This window comes from Mercenaria mercenaria, chromosome 2, assembly GCF_021730395.1.
Source record: "Mercenaria mercenaria strain notata chromosome 2, MADL_Memer_1, whole genome shotgun sequence".
NCBI classification, from domain to species: Eukaryota; Metazoa; Mollusca; class Bivalvia; order Venerida; family Veneridae; genus Mercenaria; species Mercenaria mercenaria.
The window spans coordinates 13,819,434-13,845,873 of record NC_069362.1 but is presented as its reverse complement, the minus strand read 5'-3'; the positions used below and the strand labels follow the sequence as shown (position 1 = coordinate 13,845,873).

Here is a 26,440-nt window from a genome sequence, read left to right as displayed (position 1 = left end):
CAACACATAAGACGAAACGAACAAACAAAGGAACACAGTGGGGCACCGCCTTGGAACGGTCAGTGGCAAAAACACCACTGGGGAGCTTAAACCGGTTTACGGTGCACCTAACCTCACTCTTACCCCCACCATGTGCCAAAGACATGGGGCAGTGTAAATAAAAGTAATCCCCTCCAGGTGAATCTCTTACACACGTAATGGAAACAAAAAAGCATGGCATGTAAAACACAAAAATGCTCGTGTATAAATATATAAAAAACAAACCTTAAGAACCAAAAACGTATGTACTCAATGCCTTTTCAGAAGACAGAGCAACAAGAGAAACACCCTTAAGGGCCCGACGAAACAGGCCAGAAGACAAATATCAAAACAGTTCAGTCCTGGTAGGATTTAAAAACTGCTCATCATAGAGTCCTCCCCCTCTTCCGTCAGACGCAATCAAAGAGGGAAGCGTAGTGTCCAACTGTAAACGGGTTGAACACTAAACATGCGGTATGTCTCAAAACAGTTGGGTCGTAACCTCTTTTAATAAAACGTTTGATAATCTTTCCAAGTACATTTGGAAAATTACCGTGACCCAAGATCTTACGAAGTTTGTAAACCACATCCCCATAAAAAACGGGTTTAGAAATACCTTCTCGCAGAAGTGTCTTTAAATTACTATTGAATTTTAAAACTAAATCAGAATTACGATAATAAAATTTAGCAAAATATTTACGCAATTTGTAATAACGGTAGCCTTGCTGAAGAAGTTTACCTGTAATATATTGATTACGTTCATTGAAATGCTTGACATGACTACACGCTCTGGCAAACCGAATTAATTGAGAAATATATACCCCATAAGATGTAGACTGAGGTACATCCCCATCCAAATGGGGAAAAGTTACAATACTAAAATTAAAATCATCCCTAAATACTTACGTAAAGAATGGGAAAATGATTTTCTCATATACATGCAATCTCCATTATTGGATCCATTATTGGAATATAACATAACATAACATAACTGGGTAAAATCAAATTATTATAACTATGTTCCATCTATACTGATCTTTCAGTTTCAATAATAAGTTGCCTATTAAAAAAGTGTATTTTTTATGCCCCCGAAGGGAGGCATATAGTTTTTGAACCGTCTGTCCGTCTGTCAGTCTGTCCGCAATTTTCGTGTCCGGTCCATATCTTTGTCATCGATGGATGGATTTTCAAATAACTTGGCATGAATGTGTACCACAGTGAGACGACGTGTCGCACGCAAGACCAGGTCCGTAGCTCAAAGGTCAAGGTCACACTTAGACATTAAAGGATAGTGCATTGATGGGCGTGTCCGGTCCATATCTTTGTCATCGATGGATGGATTTTCAAATAACTTGGCATGAATGTGTACCACAGTAAGACGACGTGTCGTGCGCAAGACCCAGGTCCGTAGCTCAAAGGTCAAGGTCACACTTAGACATTAAAGGATAGTGCATTGATGGGCGTGTCCGGTCCATATCTTTGTCATCGATGGATAGATTTTCAAATAACTTGGCATGAATGTGTACCACAGTAAGACGACGTGTCGCGCGCAAGACCCAGGTCCGTAGCTCAAAGGTCAAGGTCACACTTAGACTTTAAAGGATAGTGCATTGATGGGCGTGTCCGGTCCATATCTTTGTCAACCATGGATGGATTTTCAAATAACTTGGCATGAATATGTACCACAGTAAGACGACGTGTCGCGCGCAAGACTCAGGTCCGTAGCTCAAAGTTCAAGGTCACACTTAGACGTTAAAGGATAGTGCATTGATGGGCGTGTCCGGTCCATATCTTTGTCATCCATGGATGGATTTTCAAATAACTTGGCATGAATGTGTACCACAGTAAGACGGCGTGTCATGCGCAAGACCCAGGTCCGTAGCTCAAAGGTCCTAAACTCTAACATCGGCCATAAATACTCATTCAAAGTGCCATCGGGGGCATATGTCATCCTATGGAGACAGCTCTTGTTTTCCATGCTTTACTTTATATCACTGAAATAAACATTCAGATTTCAACCTTAGGCAAATGTTATTTACAATATTCTGCAAGCATTAAAACGAAACTTTTACATAAGTGATTGTCACATTTTTCTAAAAATATCAAATTTGAATTTGTGCACATCTCCAGACAGAACTTGATCGTTTTTGTGAACTTCATATCACAACATTTTGACACTTTTATCTTTATATATATATAGGTAAACGGTTGCCCTCGTCGGCCCTATAAGGACGTTACTGTCATATCGTCAGTTTATTGAAATAAATGACCGACGTATTGAGACCATACCGCAAGTAGACAGGAGTAATCATTGCACTTAATGAAGTAGAATGCGGTAGGCAAAATTAATTGTCAATAATATTCAACACTTCAGACATTATCTATTATACAAGCTCACTTAGTCAGTGCTTTAGGGATGGCATTGATAAAAGACAATAAAGGGAGATGATTACTAGGAGAGATGATCCCGTATATCATACTACACAATGTAGTCCAGTCAGCATATCCTTGTTTAGGTTAGGCAGTACTAAATGCCCCCTGCTTTTTATGTAAAGATAACGCATATCAGCATTTCCAGCTTTTTACTTTTGTAAGGCTATCTTTGTCTTGAAGTCCTTTCTGTTGGAGTGAAAAATATGGAGTTGATCATAATGCAAGGAACCCATGGTCACGTCATTGCTCAAGACATGTGTATTGCGTACGTAGACATCAAGAAATACCTACTTTCACTTTCATACTTACCAGCAGTTTCAGCTCAAACGTAGAATCATGTAAGATCGCTTTAAATTACCCGCAGGCATTACTCTTTACAATTAAGCATCTCTGGTTTACTAGATGGGAAAATGACACTTTAAACTGATATGCTTAGCTCAGTAGGTAAGAGCGTTGGTCTACGGATCGCGGGGTCGTGAGTTCGATCCTAGGGCGGGGCGTCTGTTTTCCGTGACTATTTTGATAAACGACATTGTGTCTGAAATCATTAGTCCTCCACCTCAGATTCATGTGGGGAAGTTGGCAGTTACCTGCGGAGAACAGGTTTGTACTGGTACAGAATCCAGGAACAACTGGTTAGGTTAACTGCCCGCCGTTACATGACTGAAATACTGTTGAAAAACGGCGTTAAACCCAAAACAAACAAACTGATATGGACTGCATTCAGGGGGAATACTGAAGCACATCCGGCGAACTACTACCATCGTTCTCAAGATTTTGATATTTATCGGACTTGTCATACAAATGCTAGATTTGTTACGAATAAAAAATGGTAGAGGATCAATCTCTTGTAAAACAAAGGACCACTTATAATATATACAAAATTTTGGACTATTTTTTATGTTTTGAATATGCTTCGGTTCAGCACAAAAGCGTACGTGTAGTCAGTTTTGTTTCTACAATATTATTAGTAGAGTTACATATGTTTAGATGTACACAGCTTTCGTGGCATGGAAACTATTTACCATAAGTAAGTTACCGTGCCTACCATAATTTTGTCCCCGGCCGTCCTTAGGCGGTACCCGACTGTCGTTTTTTCCACCAGCTTATGTGTGTGTATATGTACAAGTGAGTGCGTGTTTGTCATGGGCGGTGCCCAACAGTAATGTTTGTTCTTGCTTGTCTTTTTGTTTATATGTGTATGTTATTTGTGTGTGTGTGCGTGTGTGTGTGTGTCTGCGTGTGTGTGTGTGTGTGTGTGTGTGTGTGCGTGTGCGTGTGCGTGTGTGTCTTTTGTACGTGCGTGTCTGTGACGTTGTAGGAATACTACGTTTAAGGAACATGGCTTTCCCTGTTTTATATTCATCCTTGCTCCACCTTCACCCAACACCCGATCCTTTTATCTACTCTTTACCACTCAATCCCCATTTTCTGTATTTTGCATATATTTATAATGTACTTGTTGTTGGATTTTTGAAGTAACCCGTCTACAATATTTTCCCGTTTCAGTTTCTTTTGTTGTAGGCCTGTTTTGCGATGCATGGCTCTATGCCTGTGTTTTGGGTGCTCTGTGCCTCCGGGAAATCTACCCTTACCTTTTATCTTTTGTATATTTATTACACATCATATACCTTGGTTATTTGCTATGCTCTAATAATAAACCTTTGGAAGCAAAGAATGCAACCAAAAAGAATGATAGCAGACTTTGCCCCTAGCACCGGCTTAAGCGGAACTCTATTACACATATGTTGAATGGACTCCATGATCCCAAAGGACCGGAAAATATAACAACACTGAATCCAAGTACGGGGAGACTTTTAACAGCCGCCACACGGCACTTAAAGATTGCTGTTGTAATAGTTAATGAAAGCTGTAAAAAGATCCTTTGTAAGCAAAGACTGCAACCAAGAAGAATAATAGCAGACTCGGTTTGATTGTGTCTGTTCATGAGAGGTTATGAAATGTCAACACCTCTCACGCGCCCTAGCACTGGCTTAATTACACATAAGTTGAATGGACTCTATGATCCCAAAGGACCAGAAAATATAACAACACTGAATCCAAGTACTGCACTTAAAGAAAACATGAGTGGAATGCAGCACGGACAGTTACCAAGTTGCCAATCTTCCTACCTTCACAATTCACTAAAGGCGTTTTAAATTCTATATGAAAACTAAACGACTTTGGGCGCCTGTCGAAATAAAACATAGTTGGGTAATAAATGACCAATCACCTTAAACCAATAAAGTGCCACCGTTTATATAAAACTGCATGAGCTACAACAACTCCGAAAATTATTTTATGCTCATTATGCTACCACTTATAGTAAGAATTCAAGCATTTGGAGTATTATCACTCCCTTACTAATGGATATGCCCCAGAAAAAACTCTATGTGCCCATTGGACGACATGACTTCATCATTTTTATTCTAACAAAACCTGCACGTTTCATCCTATTCAATACCATAGCTTGGTGAAAAATAATGTCAAAGCAAAAGTACAAGTCAGAGCAGGAATGATGTTGCATTGGTTATAAACTGATCACCTATCTAAACTAGCCTTACTCATTTGATTTATCAGGATGATTTATTTTATGATCTGATATTTTATAGTTGTCATCCGTCATGTCTTCTGACGGGACAGCGACAGTCAAAAGTTATCACGCTGTCCAAAAACGTTCTACTATTTGGACTATATCCAAATCAAAGTGGTGGTGTAAATATAGAGTCCTGCATGCTCTGATCGTATTTAAGATAAAATTTGTTAAACCGAGAGATACCAAAAGCCATGAAAGGGAATGCATAACATCTTCTTATCACTTTTTACTTAAGTAGATTGTATATGAAAGAAACAGCGGTTTTCAATATAAAGTGTCTTACCAAAACTTTATATGAAAATTCCTGATATAGAAAGGACCTTTGATTAACCCTGTTGTTTTACTGGCATACGTTTGTACTTACTGAACTAGAGTTCCTATGGTCAAAATATTCCTGATATAGAAATGACCTTTAATTATCTCGGTTATATTACTAACACACTTTTTGTTGTACTTACTCTACAAAGTTACGTCGACCCATTCAAATCATCCGTGATTTCATTTCTGCTTAAGGTCAGAGGGAATATTTCCATAGGCCAACACTGTATTGTCTATCCTAACATTTAAGCTTTTGATGCTACCTACTCAGGAAGAAAGAACTATGCTAGAACTATAAAAAAAACAACAAACAAACAAATCAAAACAAAAACAACAAACAAACAAACAAAAAAACCCAAAAAAAACAACAAAAAACTGCAGCAAATATATCTGTTGATCGTCACTTTTGGGCACTTTCTTTTCTTTGAAGTCGGTTACCCATAGACCGGCAGTAATTTTTTTTTCATGAAAATACTCTATTTATATAAACTTGCATATTTGTCACAAATAATGCATCATTCCATATAATCTTAGCCAGTGATCATCGAATATAGTTTTAATTTATGAAATAAAATTGTTTTAAACGCATCCAACATATTTTACACCAATGGTAGATCACTTTACATCTTAAATATACACTACCCTTTACTTTTTAAAACAATCAGCCTTGTGATACCTGAAAAAGAATCACCATTATTGTCAATATTCAATGTTTTTAGATATTGCTATTAAAGAGGATTTTATGACAGGCACATTTCCTTAAAATTATTCAAGTTCGCGAGTCAAGTATCCCCCCACGCACCCCGCACTATTAAACGAAATTAACATTTTCTCTTTTGAAAACAAAAGCAATAATTAAGAAATAATAAATCTGTTCCTATATTTTATCAGTTAATAAAATATGGGCAGGAGTTTGGATGCGTAATAATTAAATCACGAGTGCGTAGCACGAGTGATTTAATTATTCGCATCCAAACGACTGCCCATGTTTTATTAATTGATAAAATTATTGGAACAGATTTATTATTTCGATTCTAACAACGCAAATAATTCGCATTTTACAGTACTACATTTTCAGCGTAATACGTCATTCGGGTCATATGCTGTTACAATTTACCCCCTATGGTTAGAAAGTGTTGCATAGCCAATGGAACGTATAGATATTTGTTTTTTTTATCAGAATTTTGAGAAGTATTCATAAATTAGTAATCTAACAGCTCGCAAACTAATTATGAACAGAATCATCAAATTAAGCGAGTTGACCCTGTGCTACGAGTGCATTGTGTACACCACGGTAGCGCTTTCATACTGTCGCACTGACCTGTGTACTTTCGCTCGGGGCATTATGGGTAAGAACTATTTTCAACATGGAGTCGTAAACAAGGAAGTGAAAGTATTTTTAGTTGAATATTCACGATTGTTGTTTCCAGAGTATGATTAATTCTAGTGTTTTCATTCTAGTATCATTTGAAATGATGAATTTAAGTTATCTGCAGTTGTTCAAATCGATTCATACATGAAAAACGGCATTGTTTAGCTTGTTTACCTGCAAAATTATACATGTATTATTTCTGTACAGTTTTTTGTTTGTTTGTTTTGGGTTAAACGCCGTTTTTCAACAGTATTTCAGTCATGTTACGGCGGGCAGTTAACCTAACCAGTGTTTCTGATTTCTGTACCAGTACAAACCTGTTCTCCACAAGTAACTGCAAAATTCCCCACATGAATCAGAGGTGGAGGACTGATTATTTCAGACACAAATATTGTTTATCAAATAGTCGCAGAGAACATTAGCCCCGCCCGAGGATTGAACTCTCGATCCGTAGATCTACGCGCTACCTACTGAGCTGTAAATGTACATCATTTCATTAAACAAATGTACAAAATATTGAACGCACCATTTTCAAATTCAGCATAACTATAAATTGAAATAATGTCAGTCATACATTTTTTTTTTATTTTTGGCAGGACTAATTTCTAAAGTATCAGTTTGATGTAGTCCAGTAAGGCTAAATGTACAGTCTAGTCAGAAATGGTCCAGACCTAAAAGGCTAAATACCAGACCTAAAAGGCTAATACCAGATGCACACTTTGTTTTCTTGTATTGTATTCTTGTTTTGTTAATTGATATATTGATATATTAATAAACAGTTGATAATTAGTACGAGTTAATATGATATCGGAATAGTAAAAATCGTATTCAATAAAGATTTCTCACGGCTTGTTTCAAAATTGTAAAAAAAATCTCAGAATTTATTTCTCGGTGACGACAGTCGGTGACAGGTAGCTCAGTTGGTTAGAGCACCCAAGACATATAAGTTTATATGTTATGGGGAGGTCTCAGGTTCGAATCCTCACCTGGCACTTGTCCACCTTATTACCTCCAATTATGTCAATTAACACTTCCAAGTTTTAACACATAAATCTTCAATTCTTCATGTATGTACATTTGATCGTATAATATTTTTCATAACACAGCACATTTAGAAAGTGTTTCAAGCATTTTGCCATGGAAAACTTTAAGAGATTGATGCTTTAATTTATTGTTATAAATTTTGTTGTTGAGCACAATATCCTATTAACTTTGATATAATGTTACAGTTTAGATACATGAAATGGTAGGTATATACTAATGTAACATTTAGATTTTTTCAACTGAGAAACAGGCATGTCCCATGTTTTATAACTGCAGGTCAATAGGTAATACAAACTAAGACAGTTTTGTTTTATTTTAATTTAGTAAAAGTTGATTTTAGATGAATACTGCAGACCAAGATACTAGTAACAGTATATTACATAACATATTTGTAGAGGTCACTATACATAATCCTTGTATATTTCTCAATCTGCTGCATGAGCTGTCAGGAAGTTGTAGTGATAGAAATAATGGACTCTTCTTAAACTAAGTCACATTGTTATTTTTGTATCAGAATGAATTATGAATAAAATCCATTTCAGAAGAAAGGGACTTGATTTAACATATTGCTTTGTGTTTTAAATGGTATGGTTGACATAATATTTACTAAAAAATTAGGTTGGAAGATGTAAAAAAGATGGAGAGAATTTTTGGTCAAATATTGGAAATTAAACCTACTTTCTGAGAGAAGAATGAACTAAATATTTTACGACTAGCCTGGGAAATAGAATTTTTGTGTGAAATACTATCAATTTAAAACATTGGACAGAATCTAGAAACATTTTAAACATCTTTTATTGACTGTATATATATACACATTGTTAACATTCTAGTTATTATTTTCATTTAAGTTACGAGTGTATTACCCTTTTACTGATCTGATAAAATGTTTTAATGTGTGTACCAGAAATAATATTAATAATCATTAGTAATATTGCATCACTTCTTACATAAATATCTGGTCCATAGTTTGTGTTTTATGACATGTCTAATATTTGAGAATTATAGTTAATATTAATGTCTGAAGTCATGTTATATACCACTTATTGAATGGCTTGCCAGTCAGTATTCATGACTTAGCCTTTTTTTTTTACTATTGACAAGCAAATACTTCCATTAATAATTATATTGTATTGAAGTTGTCTGTGCTTAGGATTTTATATGTTTCCTAAAGTGTATTTGTTTGATATGTTCCCCATGTTTAGTAGGCCTATTAATTAATAAAAAATAGACTGCAAAATAGTGTGTATGAACTTTAATATATGTAAAAATAAAACTAGAATTTACAAAGTTGGTTGTTTTTCACTCCATGATAGTGGTGTTGAAAACTGAAATCCTGTCAGTATTACATTGTCCATGATTCATAGTTGTAAACAACAAGTACTTTTTAGCATTTCCAGTTAGCAATAGCGGAGAAATTATTCTCTCTTTGGTCTAACTGTCAGTGGTGCACCAAGGGAAGGACTAGACTACCAGAACTGCAATATGTAAACTTAGAGTAAGTGTTTGGTTATTACCACTTTGAACAGATATACATGTACATGTACATTGACATGGGGTGCCAGCTGGTATATCAGGCCACACAGTATTCCTTCTTGATGACATGACTTAAGCATTCTATTTGTGCATCATTTAAACGTTTAGGACATTGATCTTATGATATCTAAGTCTCCCGATCCGATATTTAATATACCATAATTGCGCTGCAACACTTCAGTATAGGAAAGCGAAAGTAGATTTTCCTTTTTGTCAAAAAAATAATTCTATGACACGAATCAGAGAACGATAACGGTTCAAAAAGTTTAAGTAATCACAATTACGCACATTTCTTGTAATAACATGCAAAAAATAAGTAGATTCTGAAAATTTACCGTCCTCCGCGGGACTATGTTTTAGTGTATGTACAATTATCCAAAATCGGCTAGTTATCAGTTCCTAGTATAGAGGTTAGACGGAATGTGTGACGTCACGCTCTATGTATAGAATGCTACGAGTGACGAGCTTAACTTTTATATGACGTCACATCATTATGACATCATACTTTATGTCATACATTTATGACGTCACCGTCATCATAATTAAGCTTAGCCTAATTGAATTCGCTCGTAGAGATCAGATTCTGTTTTACGGACCTACACATAAGTCAGTATCACTTTTTATTATATTTATGTTTTTGAAATGCTGTTTTCAACCGTTTGGCCCAGAAATAATTCGTATGTAATGGAACTGAAGTAGAATCTCTTAAGTTACAATCATAGGGGGTGAAATGTAACAGCCAACCATATTTTATCGTAGAATCATGTATAGGCGATTTCGCTATATGTTTATATAGCAATTGCTGCGGATCGTGTTAGAATACTGAATAAAAAAACTGGCACAAACGTTCAAACAACCCAAATATCTAGTTTTAGAAAAGCATATTGTGCCTATAAAGTTTCATTATCATAGGTAGCGGGAACATAATTGCCGACAGACGGACGGATGACCAGAACCAAACCACCTGCTACCAAACATAATAGGTTCAGATTTTGAAGTGTTCGTTTGCAGTTTATTTCATCTAGTCACTGATCGTAACTGCGCACGGTTTTAGGTCTCCGACCTCTTGTGATTCTACGGAAGCAGATGTGAGACGAATGCCTTTATTTGCTATATGAGCATCAGCAAAACCGTAAATTGATGAGGGAATGACATGAAAACGAGTTCTGGGTAGGATAGATGAGGTACAGCCACGGGCCAAGACAACTGCCTTAGGGCACACTGCATTAAAGCGGGCGTTCTGATGACTATGCATTTTTGATTTTAACCTTATATGTAGTGTGACACTGTAACAGTACTGGACACAGATATTTCCTAGTTTTAACATCTAAAATCTTACCTTCTGTTTATTTAGCTGTCCATATTTACAATACCATTCACCATTATTTCACCAGAAATGAACTATTTGTCTTGAGACCAAGGTATTTGATGCACTTGAAGATAAAATGTTATGTCAATTGCAACTGCCTTAATTTGCATTTAATACCAAGATTTAAACATTCAGTTATCCCTGAATGAAAAGTTTATTTTCAACAAGTTAAAATGAATCCTTTTTTCCAAAACAACACTAAATTTTGTAAATATGACACCTGGATCTCTATGTACAGATAAAATTAAACTATCCTCAGGAAACAAGCTTAATTTACAATTAGTATCAATAATCATGATCATGATCATGTCATTTACATACCATAAATACAATATAGGTCCAAGAATATCACCTTAAGGGGCTCCACAAGTTACAGGTTTAATATCCGAAACCCATTGTTGCCACTAACTGTTTGTTTTCTATCATTCATATATTAAATAAACCGATCTGTATTCTTAACACAGATAAGTCTACTTTATCAAAAACTTTATTTGGGTATGTAGTCCAACACGTTTGCAATATTAATCAATACAAAAACAAGAAATAACCTTACTTTCCATATTCTAACACACTTTATACAAAATTTATGCAATTGCCATAAAGCTTGGTAGCCACGCGGCGGCCATCTTGAATTTTGGCCGCCATATTGATTTTGAGGTTGGGGTCTCGATCAAATATTAAAGGTTATGTGTCAAACTAGAATTATCTGAACGATTCGGCCAATTTTGAGCTCTAAGCACTCTATCAGATGACTTGTAGTTTTAGCATAACCATCGCAATGTACAGACCTTCTGCATTATTGCTTCTGATTAGATCTAACATGACAAGTATGAGTAGAGTAAGAACATCTAAATTTCTGGTGAAAATTTTATTTTTATAGGTTTTTCTAATATTTTGGACATAGCATAAAATTCTGGTGTGTGCTCAGTACTGGCTTACATCAAGTTTACCTCTTTTCTAATATAATGGCTTTACTCTGGGAACGTTCAGATCATCTGTTTCAATATTCTCTGAAACTGATGTTTTGGAAATTTAAGAAGCATGTACCTTGAAAACATGAGACGCATCGTTTATATACCCGGCTAAAACTTCATCTAATTCTTTACTTTCTGGGGAATAAAGATTCTTTTTCATTTTTTTACAAACAAAGGAATCTTTCATGTCAGCAAATAAAATTTGCCGTTGTGGGAATTTTTACCTTTGTACATGTTTAATAAAACATGTGAATCAACTGTTTTGGTAAATAATGATGCAATTATTGTAAAAATGGAAAAGGCTATAATTTCCTAATATTCTCACTTTCAACAGGAACTGTCAGAATCCTACGTCATAATTGTTCTTCAGTTGGCTTCATGATAGCCTTTCTTTTCAAGTATTTCTGTTCTCTTATGCCACTTTGATTAATCTTTTTAGTAGTTTTTAGAGTTATTATGCTGAATCCACCTAAATGTTGTTGCGTATACATGATGGTATTATATCGTTTATACATTATGTATATTCATTTTTAATGTTGCCTTTGTATTTCAATGATTTTCATCTGTACGAAGACTTATGATCTTTTATGGTGTTCTATAAGATCAGAGGCTATCCAAATTGGAAATTTCTTAATCAATTTTATTATTATTATAATTATTGTTTACAACATAACAAAAATGTTACTGGTATTAGAAAATCAGTGAAAATAAAATTTGGAATAGTACGAAAAATTTACTGTGCCGCTCATGAAAATATTGCATCTGGTGTTCACTTTGTGAAATAGGTTTCGATCTTACACTGAATTAAACAAATATACCCTGTAAAGCCCTTATTATTTCATTATTTCTTTACCCACTATTTAATAATGTCTGTATGTTATCTTGGCACTATATTAAGACAGTTTGAGTTTGTTTGTAAGCTTTATTTATAGTCGCCACAGGTAACCCATATGGGCGGCTCTGCCAGGAGACTGTTAGCAATATCAGGTGATATATAGTGTAATATAGAGATGATTCTCTAATTCCAGAAGGTTCTCTGGTTCTTTGTTGTGCCTGGTGTAAAAAACCCATACACTGGACTCTTATCCGAATATTATAATTTTTAGTCGGATGAGCAGGAGCTCGATCTCGCGACCCCTGGTTTCGCAGTCATACACACTTACCATCGAACCACTGCGTCCGCTCTATGCAAGTAGTGTTGATGACCAGTCAACTGATCTGCTTTTGAATTAAGACGAGTCTGACATTTCGTCCAGACAGAGTGATGGAATTTTACTGCTATTGAGAGAAGTGTCAATTTTGTCTTTACAAAGACAAGACATGCACAAAGTACACTTTCATTATTTTGCTGTTTATACAATATAAAAATCACCCTACAATATGCGCGTTTCCTTTAAAATTGTTATAGAAGTGGCCAATGGTCGTCAAAATTGAAGAATTCGCGTGTAACAAACTTGCCATACTTTACGTAAGAATTTTTCAATCTTCTAGCCGAGAACCAAGCATACCTATAAAACACGAATAGGGAACAAATGCCATAAAATACAGCTTCCGTAACCCGAAAAGCTCGGCATTGGAACATTCTTTAAATTCTTTTTGTTGTGTGAGCATTGGAGGTGGGATAGCAGTGTGAGACATGCTTTTATCTTGAGGGATAGTTTGGGTTTCAAGTGACAAGTTTTGAGAAAAAGATGTTTTATATATTGTTACTTTTATAACAAGAGCATCGCCTGCGGTTATCATCGCTCATCTGCAAGTGCTGGACAATATGTAAGAAAAGAGTTTTAATTCAGATTTTCTTAGTACAAAAAGGCCCATAATTCTGACAAAGTCCATATCATAGTTATGGTTCTTGATCTACATAGTCACCTTATAATGATAATCCAGTGTGCAAAGTTTTAAAGCTGTAGCTCTTATAGTTTTTGAGAAATGGTGGACCCAAACAACGTAGCCACCGACGCCAACGATCAAGTGACGACAATACATCGTATATGAACGTTATGTTATCAACAGAATTTGTTGTTGGGTTTAACGTCGCACCAACACAAATATAGGTCATATAGTGACATTCCAGCTTTGATGGTGGAGGGAGATCCCAAGTGCCCCTCCGTACATTATGTCATCATGGGCGGGTACCTGGGTAGAACCACCTAGCTGGATGGCTCCCTCACATGAAGAATTCAATGCCCCGAATGAGGCCATCGGTGGGCAAGTGACTTAGATTCAGGAACATCAACCACCCGGCAACGGAGGAACCCAACTACAGTATCAAAGCTACGATGATATTTGAATGTATGCTTAATTATTGCAATCTCTTTAACGTATATTTTGGAAGGTTGTTTATAATTAAAATTGGTAGTATATTTAACCACATATATTTCTGTTCTGGTTGCTTTTGTATGAAAACAATAATTGTTGCACATCTTTTTCATCTTCAGTGCGATATTTTTACCTTTGCTTACCTATAAACGTAATTTGCGGCTTCTAGTCACTTTTTGAATTTGGACATGCGAACTCAATCAGCCAGATTTTCTTGCGATATTTATTATGTAGCTTCTGCAGGTACGACATTACATCGTGAGTATTCCAAATGTACAGATATGCGGCGATATAGTTGATACGGCAATTGTGGCATAATCTGAAGAATTCATCGTACCAATGGAAATTCATATGACTTTTCTTTATATAATACACAATTAGAGATTGTAACGTCATTTAAATATTTAGGGGTATACTTATTCAAAAATGGGAGTAGGCGTAGAACACAAAAATGCATAGCAGTGCATGCGTCTAAGGCTCTGCATAAATTGTTTACAATTTTTAATAGTTACGAATTTATGTATATGGTTTGATTCATTAGTTGCTACTGTTCTTAACTACTGCTCTGAAATTTGGGGTATAAATGATGGGAAAGATATTGAAGTCATTCACACCAAGTTTTGTCGTAAACTTTTATGCATTAACAAATCAATCAATCTGATTGGTTTGTATAGAGAACTAGGAAGAGTTCCCATGATAATCTGTAGAAAGATACATATTGTACGCTACTGGTTCCGTTTACTGAATTCGAATGAAAATTCATTACAAAAAAAAATTAATCATATGCTGCGTAACGATGCGAACAATAATATTATATGTAATAATTCAAACTGGGCGTTTCAAATAAAACTGATGTTAGAAAACCTGGGATTGTCGGATATACGGATAAGTCAAGATAGTAATAGTATTTCTTTTTCTACTATTAAACAGAGAATATTTGACAATTATTATCAAACTTGGTATGCTTATATTAACAATTCGCAACGATAACTCTCTTATTGTAGATTTAAACTTTATCTTGAAAGATATTTAAATATAAATAGTTTAAACATATTTGTTCCCAAGAGTACATAACATATATTTGTATATTTACAACAACAAGTTAACATGATACTAAGGAAAGGATAAGAATGAAAGACATGTCTTATAGAATTCTTCTCCTTAGGCGGACAATAAAGTTAGTATGTAAATACAAAAGAGCATTATATCATATTATACTCGTAGTGGGAATAGGTCGTGATACAAGTATCTGTATATTGTAAAATGATAATGACAATTAAAAGATAGAAAATAGAACAACGTTAAGTACTAAAGACTAAAGTAATTAGAAAGAGGAAAGACAGAGAAAGGTAGAGGGGAGTACTGTCTCAGAATGAAAGGAAAGGCATCACGAAAATCTTACAAAGAAAGGGTCCAGATACAACGCCCTGGCTATTAAATTAATGCTTCTTGCCAATAACCGATCTGCAGTTTGAGACTTGAACTTCGCTGGATCTTTTCAGGTTAGTTTTACTAGCGAATTATGAATCACAGTGCTGTATATCTGGTGCTCTGTGCTTCCGGGAAATCTACCCTTACCCATTGTCTTTGGGATTGTTGTTATATTTCGGCGTTGAAATGTGGGCCTTCACTGGAATTCGATTGGTTGTGGTTTGGTTTTTCAAACTTGGAATGGAATTCATAGAGATGTTTAAGCAATGATATATCTTCTTAAGTGATTTGTCGCTGGAGTTCAGATGCGAAGGAAATAGATCTAGATCTACCCTAGATCTATATCACCAGTGATATAATAGTTCTAAGCTAATACGCACCTGAACGACAAACAATAATTCTATTCAAGAGCAAATCACTTAACGAGATATGTTATTTCGGTTCTAACACGTAACCAAGGACTTTAAAGTACATACTTGACGACATCCATTATATACTTCCCTGTTTTTGTTGGTTATTTTTCCAGTGCGCTGCTATGCCGTTTGACGCTATGACGTAATAAATGTGAGTCAGAAAAATGAATTGTTGTATGTCCTGCTAGAATTATGATAACGTTTCTCGTCAATACATGTAAGGGTGTTTTTAAAGACTGTCAAAACGCCTTTGCATTTTAATACAATGCCTAAGCTGGGCAGTATAGGTACGAAGTTTCAGATCGAAGAATGATAAAGCAAGACCTACAAAACAATAGATTTTATTATTGGGTATGTTTGTGTGTCGTCGTGGGGTTTGGAGGTAATGAGGTAGTTGTCTGGGTTGGAGTGGGCAGGGAGTTTGTGCGGTGGCGGCGATGAAATACTTAGGTACAAGAGGCAAGTATGAGAGATGTTTAGATGGGATGGAGAGTGTTTATTACAGGATTGGTGGGGATATGGAGGTAAGGAGGCAATGTGGGTTGTTGCATTCTACACATCTTCTCATCACCTACCTAGATCTAAATGCTAGGTTTGAAGTCAATACCTTGAACGGCCGGACATGCTGCAATGTTGTGCCGCTCTTAAAAATATTACAGTTAATTGCATCTATATTGTGATCTAACACTGAAACAAATAATTATCATCTATAAATCTCTTATCATTTCATTATCACAATTAATATTTAATATTGTTTTGGTGGTATATTGGCACACTTTGCATACAGACTGTGTTTTTGTAACCTTTAGTCTATTTATATTCGATACCTATGAGACATATAGGCTCCAGATGAGTGTTAGTTATGTGAGTAGAATAAGAGGGCCATGATGGCCCATATAGCTCATCTGAGTTTAGTTGCTTAATTTCTTAAATTTTTTTGCTTAAGCTTCACTAAATAAAAACAGGTGAGTTGGTCATGGTATAGATTATTCAAGATAACTACTGAAATCTGTTTAAAAATTAAACTGATGGTCCAAATTTCATTACTGTAACTTCAAAAACAAGGACGTAGGTCAGTAGCTCATGGTTAATCTTGAATGTTAAAGATGAGTATTAAAACCAGTATCAAAAGTTGTAAACGTGGTTGAAATTTTTATGCTGTACCTTCAAAAACAAGAATGTAGACCAGCAGATCTAAGACTTAATTATATTTGTGGTCCGAATTGCTTTGTCATGCTTCAAAAACAAATAAGTCTATGTAAAACAAGGGATCACCCGAGCCTGGCCTATATCAATCCAAGGGTCATGATTTGAACAATCTTGGTAGAAAACCACTATAGCATGACATATACTAAATATCTAAGCTCTGGGCGCTATGATTTAAGGCAAGATTTCTTTCCCTGTACAAGCCTATTAAAACTATGTGCTCTCCCCTGGCGAGGCCATATTTGACCCCAGTGGAAATATGAAAAATATTGGTAGAGGATCGAATATCAAGGCCCTAGGCCCTGCGGATTTGGACAAGAGGATTTTTAGAGTTTTTTCCCCCTAATAAGTCTGTATAAGTCATGTGACCCCCGGGGAGGAGCCATATTTGACCCTAGGGCAATAATATGAACAATCCTGGTAGAGGACTACTAGATAATGCTACATACCAAATATCAAAGCCCTATATCCTGTTTTTTGTCTTTTTTTTTTGGACAAGAAGAGTTTTTCCCAACATAAGTCTATAGAAACCATGTAACCCAAAAGGCAGGGCCATATTTGACCCTTGGGGATACTTTGAACGAACTTGGTAGGGTACATAAGGATGATGCTACGTACCAAACATTAAAGTCCTAGGCCATGTGGTTTTGGACCAGTAGATTTTCATTATTTGCCCCTATATAAAGTACGTGACCCTTTGGGCAGGGCCATGTTTGATCCTAGGGGGATTATTTGAACAATTCTTGTAGAGAACCACTACATGATGCTACATTCCAAATATAAAAACCCCATGACCTGTGGTTTTGGACAAGAAGATTTTTAAAGCGTTTCTTTTCGGTTGCTATGGCAACAAGAGGTCTTTATGGAATTGAATTATTTGAAAATTGTTTAAAGAAGACTATCTTAGGAACATTCCTGTGAGGTTTCATCAAAAGTGGTCTAGTGGTTTAGGAGATGTTGTATAAAGGAAAGTGTGGACAGACGCTGGACAGACAGACGGACGGACACCCGACGGTGAGCGATCACAACAGCTCACCCTGAGCACTTTGTGCTCAAATGAGCTGAAGATAGAACAAGATGCAGAACACGCTCAAATGCATGAAACGTCCCTCGTTCTTTGGATGCTTGGTGTAAAGAATTCATGAACTTGACTCTAATGATATTTTTATTTGGAGGAGCAGAGATTCGAACTTGCGATCCTTGGTTTCGTAGTCAAACAAACATACCACAGTGTCGTGTACGCTATTTGCAGATAGTGCTGATGATAAGTCAACTGATCAACAGGGAAAGGTATGATGAGTCTAACATTTCGTTTAGAAAGAGTACTGGAATTTTACAAATATTTAGAGAAGTGCCAATTTCATCTTTACTTTTAGGCTATTTATGAAAAAGATATAGAAAATAATTAATCCACGACTTCATTCTCTTTATTTTGTTGTTTATACAAAGAACATATCAGCCAACAATATGCGCGTTGTGCCCATTTGCTTGAAAATTGTTATAGAAGTGACCAATAGTCGTCAAAGTTGAGGAATTCGCGTGTAACAAACTTGCCATCGAATTTACACGAGAATTTTTCAGTCTTCTAGCCGAGAACCAAGCATACCTATAAAAAAGACGATTATGGAACACATGTCATAAACAGAGTTTCCGTAACCCGAAAAGCTCGGCATTGGAACATTCTTAAATTTCTTTTTGTTGTATTTGCATTGGCGGTGGGAGTGTAGTTTGGACATGCTTTGATTTTGTGGGGATAGTTTAAGTTTGAAGAAAGATTTTGGGAACAAAAAAGTTTTACAGTACAACCTCTCAAGAGTGACCCTCTCTTAAGCAAAAATCAACTGAAATATTTAATGTACATGTATGTTTATTTTTTTTTTTTACATCTCTTTTACGGATATTTTGAAAGCGTTTAATTTTAACAGGAAATGGTTATATAGTTAACAATATATATTTCATATATATTAGTTTTATGTCAGCTTACCTATAAACGTATTTTGCGGCTTCCAATTGCGGCAGTAACGTCTGCATTAAATGTAGCTGCTCTTGTTCACTTTTGGAATTGGGACACGCAAACTCTGTCAGCCAGACTTTCTTGTGATATTTTTGATGTAGCTTCTGCAGATATGACATTATATCGTGGGCATTGCAACTATACAGATGTGCGGCGATATAGTCGATACGGCAATTATGGCATAACCTGAAGAATTCATCATACCAATGGAAAGCCATACCCGCTGTTGCCGGACTGACGAGAGGTTTGCCATGAGAGTGCTTTTCTATTTCCGGCCAGGCATCCGCGGCTTGCTGTGGAGTCATACCTGCTTGGGCTGCGTGGTTCGGTTCGTTGAAACCCAGAACATAGCGAGCGTCTGCTGGTATATTAAGAACTGTATGATTGTTGTATTTCTTTACCATGGGAATATGTGGCGGCATTGTCTGGTTTGTGGAAGGCGGGCACACGCTTGCTACTTTAGTATTAAAGAACGACATGTCCATGTGCCAGTCATACCTTTAAATGAACAATAGTATGTGACTGCAATCATAATAGAATCGCATTTATAATAGAAACTTATCTTGGAATAAAAAAAGGTAAAAATAATGTCAAATTATGCTATATGCAGATAATGCATACCAATGTCCAGGAATGTGACGACCTCAAAAGGCGGAGCATACCAGATGTCAGAACGCTTGATTGATATTAACTAGCCCAAATAAGACTATTTTCTTTTCCAACAGTCGCCGTTAGTTGGATATTGTATCGTTTCAGACATCTATTCCATCAAAACTTTGGAGAAATTAATTTGAAAAAAAAGACAGATCAAAACTTGAATATAAACTAGAAGATGCTTTTGTAGAAAAGCGCATGTCTTCCCCAATGCATAGTCATAAAGGCAAGCTGTCAATAGGGGATAGGAGCGAAAGTCAAAGAGACACTAGTGGTTGGCTGCAATAGGGATCATGTACTTGGCAAGCCCAATCATCCTACTAAGTTTCAACATTCTTGGTCTAGTGATTTTCAAGTTATAAATTGGAACAGTTTTCAGGTCCCTGTTGACCTGGCCTCTGATAGAGTGACCCAAAAGTTTTCTATGTTCAGCCCCTGTGACCTTGACCTTTTAATGGAGCGACCCTAAAACGATAGGAGTCATATACTTTGTACGTCCTATCACCGTTTGAAGTTTTAAGGTTATAGGTTAAATAGTTTTTAATTTTTGATCTTAAATGGATTTCCATGTTCTGTTCGCTGCGGCCTTGATCTTGAATAGAGTGACCCCAGAATCAGTAGTTTATCTACATTGCATATCCAAACATCCTGTGAAGTTTCAACATTCTGGGTCAAGCGGTTCTCAAATTACTCACTAGATGTGGTTTTCCATGTTCAGGCCCATGTAACCTTGACCATCAATAGAGTGATCCCAAATTCAATAGGGGTTATCTACTCTGCATATCCAATCATCATATGATTTTTAACATAATGGGTCAAGGGGTTTTCAACTTCTTCACTGGAAATGGTTTCCCATGTTCAGGGTTCAGGTCCCTGTAACCTTGACCTTTATTAGAGTGATCTTAAAATCAATAAGAAAGTTTTGAGGGCGGATAAAGACATTCGGTCCCAGTCAGCTTAAACTTGCAGGCATGCAGTATCCGATATAACGCCGTGAAGAAATCATGCACTGAAAAATGCTTAAGATTATTATTATACACTCAAGTTTCGTTATGTATATATTTATGAAATACGTGTGATAAATAAGGGTATGAGTTAGTTGTCTGTCGTCGGATAATGTCAAACATCCGTGTAAGTGGTTAAACTGTGATAAGATAAATAAATTTGACCAATTTTTTAATGCTGATTTTTTTTTACATTTCAAAGCGTCAAGGCGGCCTGTGCAGACTCCCCATTATCGAAGTAATTGGATGGTGTTTGATATTGCCGCTGTATAACGATTCATTATTATTTTACTTTTTTGAGAAATTGCTTCTTTTGAGAAGAATAAACGTCAATTTCATTTTTAATGAATAGACCTTTGATTTAACGAATATTCGGAAGGTTTGAAAAACTTATAGTTCTTGAGATTTGTATGGCGAGAATTACAGCACGTACACATTTGACCATGACCTTGCTACAAGTTTGACACACAAAACAACCATACTGAATCATATTTAATGGATTATAATTGAATATTAAAATATCTATATACAAGTTGCAAGAATAAGATAATTGAAAAATATATGAAGAGAGGCATTCAAATGTCCCCAAGCGTAACCCGACTCATTGAATAAAACTCACTGTATGGTAACTACACCGGTAGCCGTGTTTGGATCTGTCCAATATGACCTCTCCCGAGCAAAAAAATGTCAAAAACATCAAGTAAGTTTTGATATTTTGTACGATTTAACACATCTGTGTACATACAAAATAACTATGTTTTCACTTTTCATTCTAAGGTGCAAATTCTCGATATGAAAAGATCAAATTATGCCGGCTCAAGTTAGTAAGAGATAAACACGTGCAGATAATGGTAATCAAAAAGCAAAAACGAAACTTTAAAATGATCTTATCAAAACTCTTGCAATTGTATCAGTTTAGAAGAATGAAGAAACATTTTCACATATCTTGTCATCGGTCCCTAAACTAAAAGCATAGTATGTTCGCAAAAAAGTTCCATCCAAAGTCAATCCTATGTATCAAGTGTGTAACGGTTGGGATACAAGTAGTTGAAAAACAGTTAACTGTTTGGAATTAGTATATGCACCGGTTTGGACAGCAACTTAATTTCACATTCCTGCACGATAGATCGGTATCAAAGTTGATAAAACCACATCTATCTCCTTCAATTATTTCTGGTATATCAGAGGTAACCTTTTGTATGGATTGCATGAAATCCAAAGAAAGGAATAAACTGAAGTTTATAAAACTAAATATCTAAGGTACAGGGAAGAACTGTGTATAAACGAACACTGTACCTACTGTAATTATTTTTGTTACCGGTGCATAAAATGTGTTAGGTTTAATAACGAATTTATTTCCGGGAACATTTTCAAAATGAATCACTATAGATCCTGATAGGTAGGATAAAACGACTTTAACAAAAAGCAGCGTAAGTACGTTTGAGTGCCAGATTGGTAAGATATCAAATTTGTTCGTTTTTGAAATCCTGAATCCATTTACCGTCTCGAGGGTAATTTGACTTAATTTCTTTTAACATAAATATTCCTTGTTTTTTTCCTATTTATCAACTGCTTGTTTAGAAGAGGAATAAGCAAATGATTAGAAAAAAAGGCCTAAATTAATAATATTAGTAATTATAAAAGCATTTGTTTGCCTTTTCCTCTACCAACTGAAATGCAACCCCAGTAGACATTAATTTTGTTTCACCATTCAGGAAGATTATTTATTTCGGCTACTTGGAGAATACGTAAAGTTATTGCTTACATCCGTTCGGCAGCTTCCGCACACACTTTGTTAATTATTTCTAAGATGTTATATCAGTAATGTCTACTGGGAAATCATTGAAACTAAGCTCTTCAATGTGATGATTTGACATGCATAGACATGTTCCATTAAAATAATTATAGTTTGCTCTTTACAAAGGTATGGCCCTTTTCCCGATTTACAAAACTGAATTTTGTAACTTTTTTGTACGCATGCAGGTATCACAATAATCAATAGTTACAATGAATGACAAAACTTCACACACTTGTTCACCATGGTGATCTAACATGCAAAGTAAGGGTCTGCAAGACTGACTTTAAAATCATTATAGAGTTATGCCGTTTGCTTTATCTAAGAAATATTGGTTTCGCTTTGGTAATCAAATACTCTTTTGTATGTAAGCAAGAAGTTTAATTATCACATTTAGGAATGAAATGAAACTTCACACACGTGTTTACTGCAATGATCCGACATGCAGTGCACAGGCTGCAAGAATCTCCTGCTATATTGTTAACGCAGGTATCTTATTTAGTATCATAAGATGGGAAATTTCTGTAACAGTGTTGGCCCTTTTGTTCTTGTTTATGTCATTTATCCATACAGTTAGCTTTCATTAGTGACATAGCATTTGAATATCTGATCTTTGGTGCCCCTATCAAACTTGATATTTGCTCTTTTTCTTTATTTGTAAACAAGCAAGTGAATCGTTTCCTATAAAAAAGCTCTGTTTTTAAATGCAAGATCGGGAGACAGGAAACAAAGCTTTTAGTGGGGCCTAACTCTGGCTTAATCAACAATATTATGTATTCTTGCACTTGCAAGCAATCTTATGTTCGCACCGACACATTTTAGGTCATATGGCGACTTTCCAGCTTTGATGGTGGAGGAAGACCCCAGGAGCCCCTCCGTGCATTATTTCATCACAAGCGGGCACCTTGGTAGAACCACCGACCTTGTAAGCCAGCGCCCGGTGTGAGGCTCGAACCTACATCGATGAGGGGCAAATGATTTGAAGTCAACGACCTTAACCACCCGGCCACGGAGGCCCCACCTATCTTATGTAGAACTAGGCGTGTGTGTTTGAGTTTCCAACAAAGATTGGTGTTGGCCACTACTTTTCGTGGACTATTCCTCTTCCACTCTCCCACTGGTGTTTTTAGACTGGAAAATTTTACTGCTACGCTAGAGAAAAAAATTATAAAATGGGAAACATATCCAATAGGAAATACCACGATGTAAAATCAAACTTTCTTCAAACTTAACCCTACAGTAGTGTATGTATGGATGTGTACATTATTTAAACTAGTCTCAAAATTAAAGACATACAATAATGTATTAGTTTTGTAAAGGAGAAGAAAGAAACAAACAAACATCTAGGCGTCGCCTTGGAACTGTCATTGACAAAGTCACCACTAGGGTATAAACTAAGTTGTACGAGTCAAGTGTTAAACACTATATATTAAACCTGGCTGATCATGGAGCATGGTGTCCACGAGAATGTACATTTGGGCAAGTGCTAACGCATATATCACTTGTGAGGGGAGCGTCAATGTGTAGCGAAATGAAGCAATTTTCAGCATGCAGGGATCATTTACCCAGTTTTAACACTTTTTTCATGATCAGCTGCAAGGGTATGTGTATACTCATTTCAAAAATTATTTATTTCAAAATTGTTAACAGTAACAGACTTCATATTGATCAACATAAGAGTGTATTTCTTTAAAGTATACATCCTTTTTATAAGAATACAGTACAACATCTCAAGAGTGTCCCTCTCTTAAGCAAAAACCTGTCTAAAACATCATCATCAAAATTTCCCTAAGCTGAAATTTACTATCAAATTTACCTCTGCAGAACAACAACCTCTGCATAACAGTCAATATTTGTATATCCCAAAGGGTGTTGCTATATAGAGGTTGCACTGTATATATTTAAAATAATCTAAATTAGATGCTTGAAGACCATGCTTGGTTTGTCGGAATGTAACATTGTAAAATAGGAAAACATTTACTTAGAAACAAAGAGTATTTTAGAATTAGCAGTTAAAAGTGTTAGCCCAAGGAGATTTAGTCATCCAAACCGTTGTATAATTGTTATCCAAACCGTTACATCCATGATTTTACTATACAGAACGTTTTGTGTCCTTTTGAATCTTAGGTGCTTTGTAAATATCACAGTTTATGCATACTTATACTAGAGATTATCATAAAGTATATTTACACCCATTTAGTCCAAATATTTCAATTTTACAGATAATAAAGATAAAATTTGGAATTCTGACCGAAGACTGGACAATTTCCGTGAGTTAATAAGATATATTCATGCTAAATATGATTCCAATCGCCATATCAGTCCTGCAATTTCTTCTTTAGACATTGCCACGACTACTGGACAAAGTTTGGTAACGAAATATTGAATGGCATAGTAATTACATGAAGTTCTTTTTTTTTGTTTTGAGCAGCCATATTGGACAAATCCAAACACACGGCTATCGTTGTAGTTACCATACAGTGAAACTTGACGAGGTATTATGTTACTTTTTCACACATCTTGATACGTTATTCATAGCATTTATCGGTCAAACAATTAATGGATTTCGCACCATTACTGATTTTCTTCTGTACACGTAAATGATGACTGGATCCAGTCAGGAGAAGGAATAAGTAACATAATAATGTCTGCTATCAAGATGTAAGGTTGAATTTTGTTGAAATCTTAAAACGTTAGTGCTACCTACTGTGAAGCAAAAATATCATCGTGACGACAAGCGGAAGTGAAAACAAATTCTTACCACCATGACATGTTGTTCAGAACTTTGAAGTCATCGCACAAAAGATTGCCAGGATATGCAGCCACGCCCTTCTTTCTAGACCCATGAACAGAGTTTGCAAGCAAAAGAACATTCAATAAGATCAAAACAATCATTTTGCTGAGGACGCTCGACGTGTTAGGTCTATATATACTACATTGAAATGTCACCCTGTTTACTCTGTCAATACAACTTTCAAGAATTTACACGCACAAATACACCTTTTATTCTTTATTCGTCTCTACACTAAGTTTTATATAGCATAAACCCATAAATAGGTACGTATACTTTTTTATTTATACTACTCAGCGTTTTGAAGGTATTAACTCTGAATGTGGAAGTATTCGCAAGCTGATGGCACAACGTTTGTATTATTATTATTATTATACAAGAATCACTATATTCTGTTCATTCATTTCGAATCATATTTAGTTACTGATGATCCTTTCAACCCTATGCGTTTTTTCAGACTGACAAAAGCTACCCGAGTTAGATGAAGGGCTATCCGTCTATACTTATACTGGGAATAAATAAATTTGCTCAAATGGCAAACAATTGGGAATAATGTTCGATTGAACTATTTTTATAGGAATCGAATCTTCATAAATCCTTTATGATTCGTGATGCCACACTTAAATCATTTATAACAATGTATAGAACATAAACACGGAAAACAAACCATTAGGCGTCTGCGCATTCCTGAGGTATTCAACAGGAGGTGTTACTTTTCCGCGTTGACGTCACGTTAACTTACTATATTTGGCGCCAAACCGACAGGAAATAGAAAATAAAAGATATATTAGAATATAAACTGTACATAGCAGAACCATGTCTTGACATATCCCAGTAATACGAATAGTTTTAATACGCCCTCGTGAAATTATTTTACAAGTGTATAACTTGGTTGTATTGTTCGATATGACATGTAAGAGTATAGTATGCAATATATTTGCCCTAACTATATCAACACAAGACAAATTTGGTCTGGTCGTTAAAGACATTTCTCTTAAACTCGTACATTCCTTATGACAGAGGAGACAGGGTGCGAGATATTCAGCACAATTACATAAAATCTGGGTTATCTTAAACTTTTAGACTGTTATAGATTTTATCTCCTATCTGCTGTATTATAATCTTCTTTACTTGCTAAATGTGCTTATTATTC

General features: G+C 35.7%; 1 protein-coding gene across 1 annotated transcript; it reads right to left on the bottom strand.

The window, feature by feature from the left end:
• Window positions 1-18,440: 18,440 nt before the first annotated feature.
• On the bottom strand, window positions 18,441-25,417 carry LOC123562572 (uncharacterized). Its single transcript, XM_045355201.2, has 3 exons — window positions 25,258-25,417; window positions 19,014-19,541; window positions 18,441-18,635 (listed from the first exon to the last, which is right to left on the bottom strand). Exons 1-3 carry the CDS (start codon window positions 25,389-25,391, stop codon window positions 18,485-18,487), a joined length of 813 nt encoding a protein of 270 aa, XP_045211136.1. The 5' UTR covers window positions 25,392-25,417; the 3' UTR covers window positions 18,441-18,484.
• Between the last annotated feature and the right edge of the window lie 1,023 nt (window positions 25,418-26,440).

Coding starts and splice junctions, on each gene's coding strand:
- LOC123562572 (XM_045355201.2), bottom strand. CDS start 25,391: ATGATTGTTTTGATCTTATTGAATGTTCTTTTGCTTGCAAACTCTGTT. Junction 19,542..25,257: donor CTGAACAACATGTCATGGTG/GTAAGAATTTGT, acceptor GTTCATTTAAAG/GTATGACTGGCACATGGACA. Junction 18,636..19,013: donor GCCGCAAAATACGTTTATAG/GTAAGCTGACAT, acceptor TCTTTTTTATAG/GTATGCTTGGTTCTCGGCTA.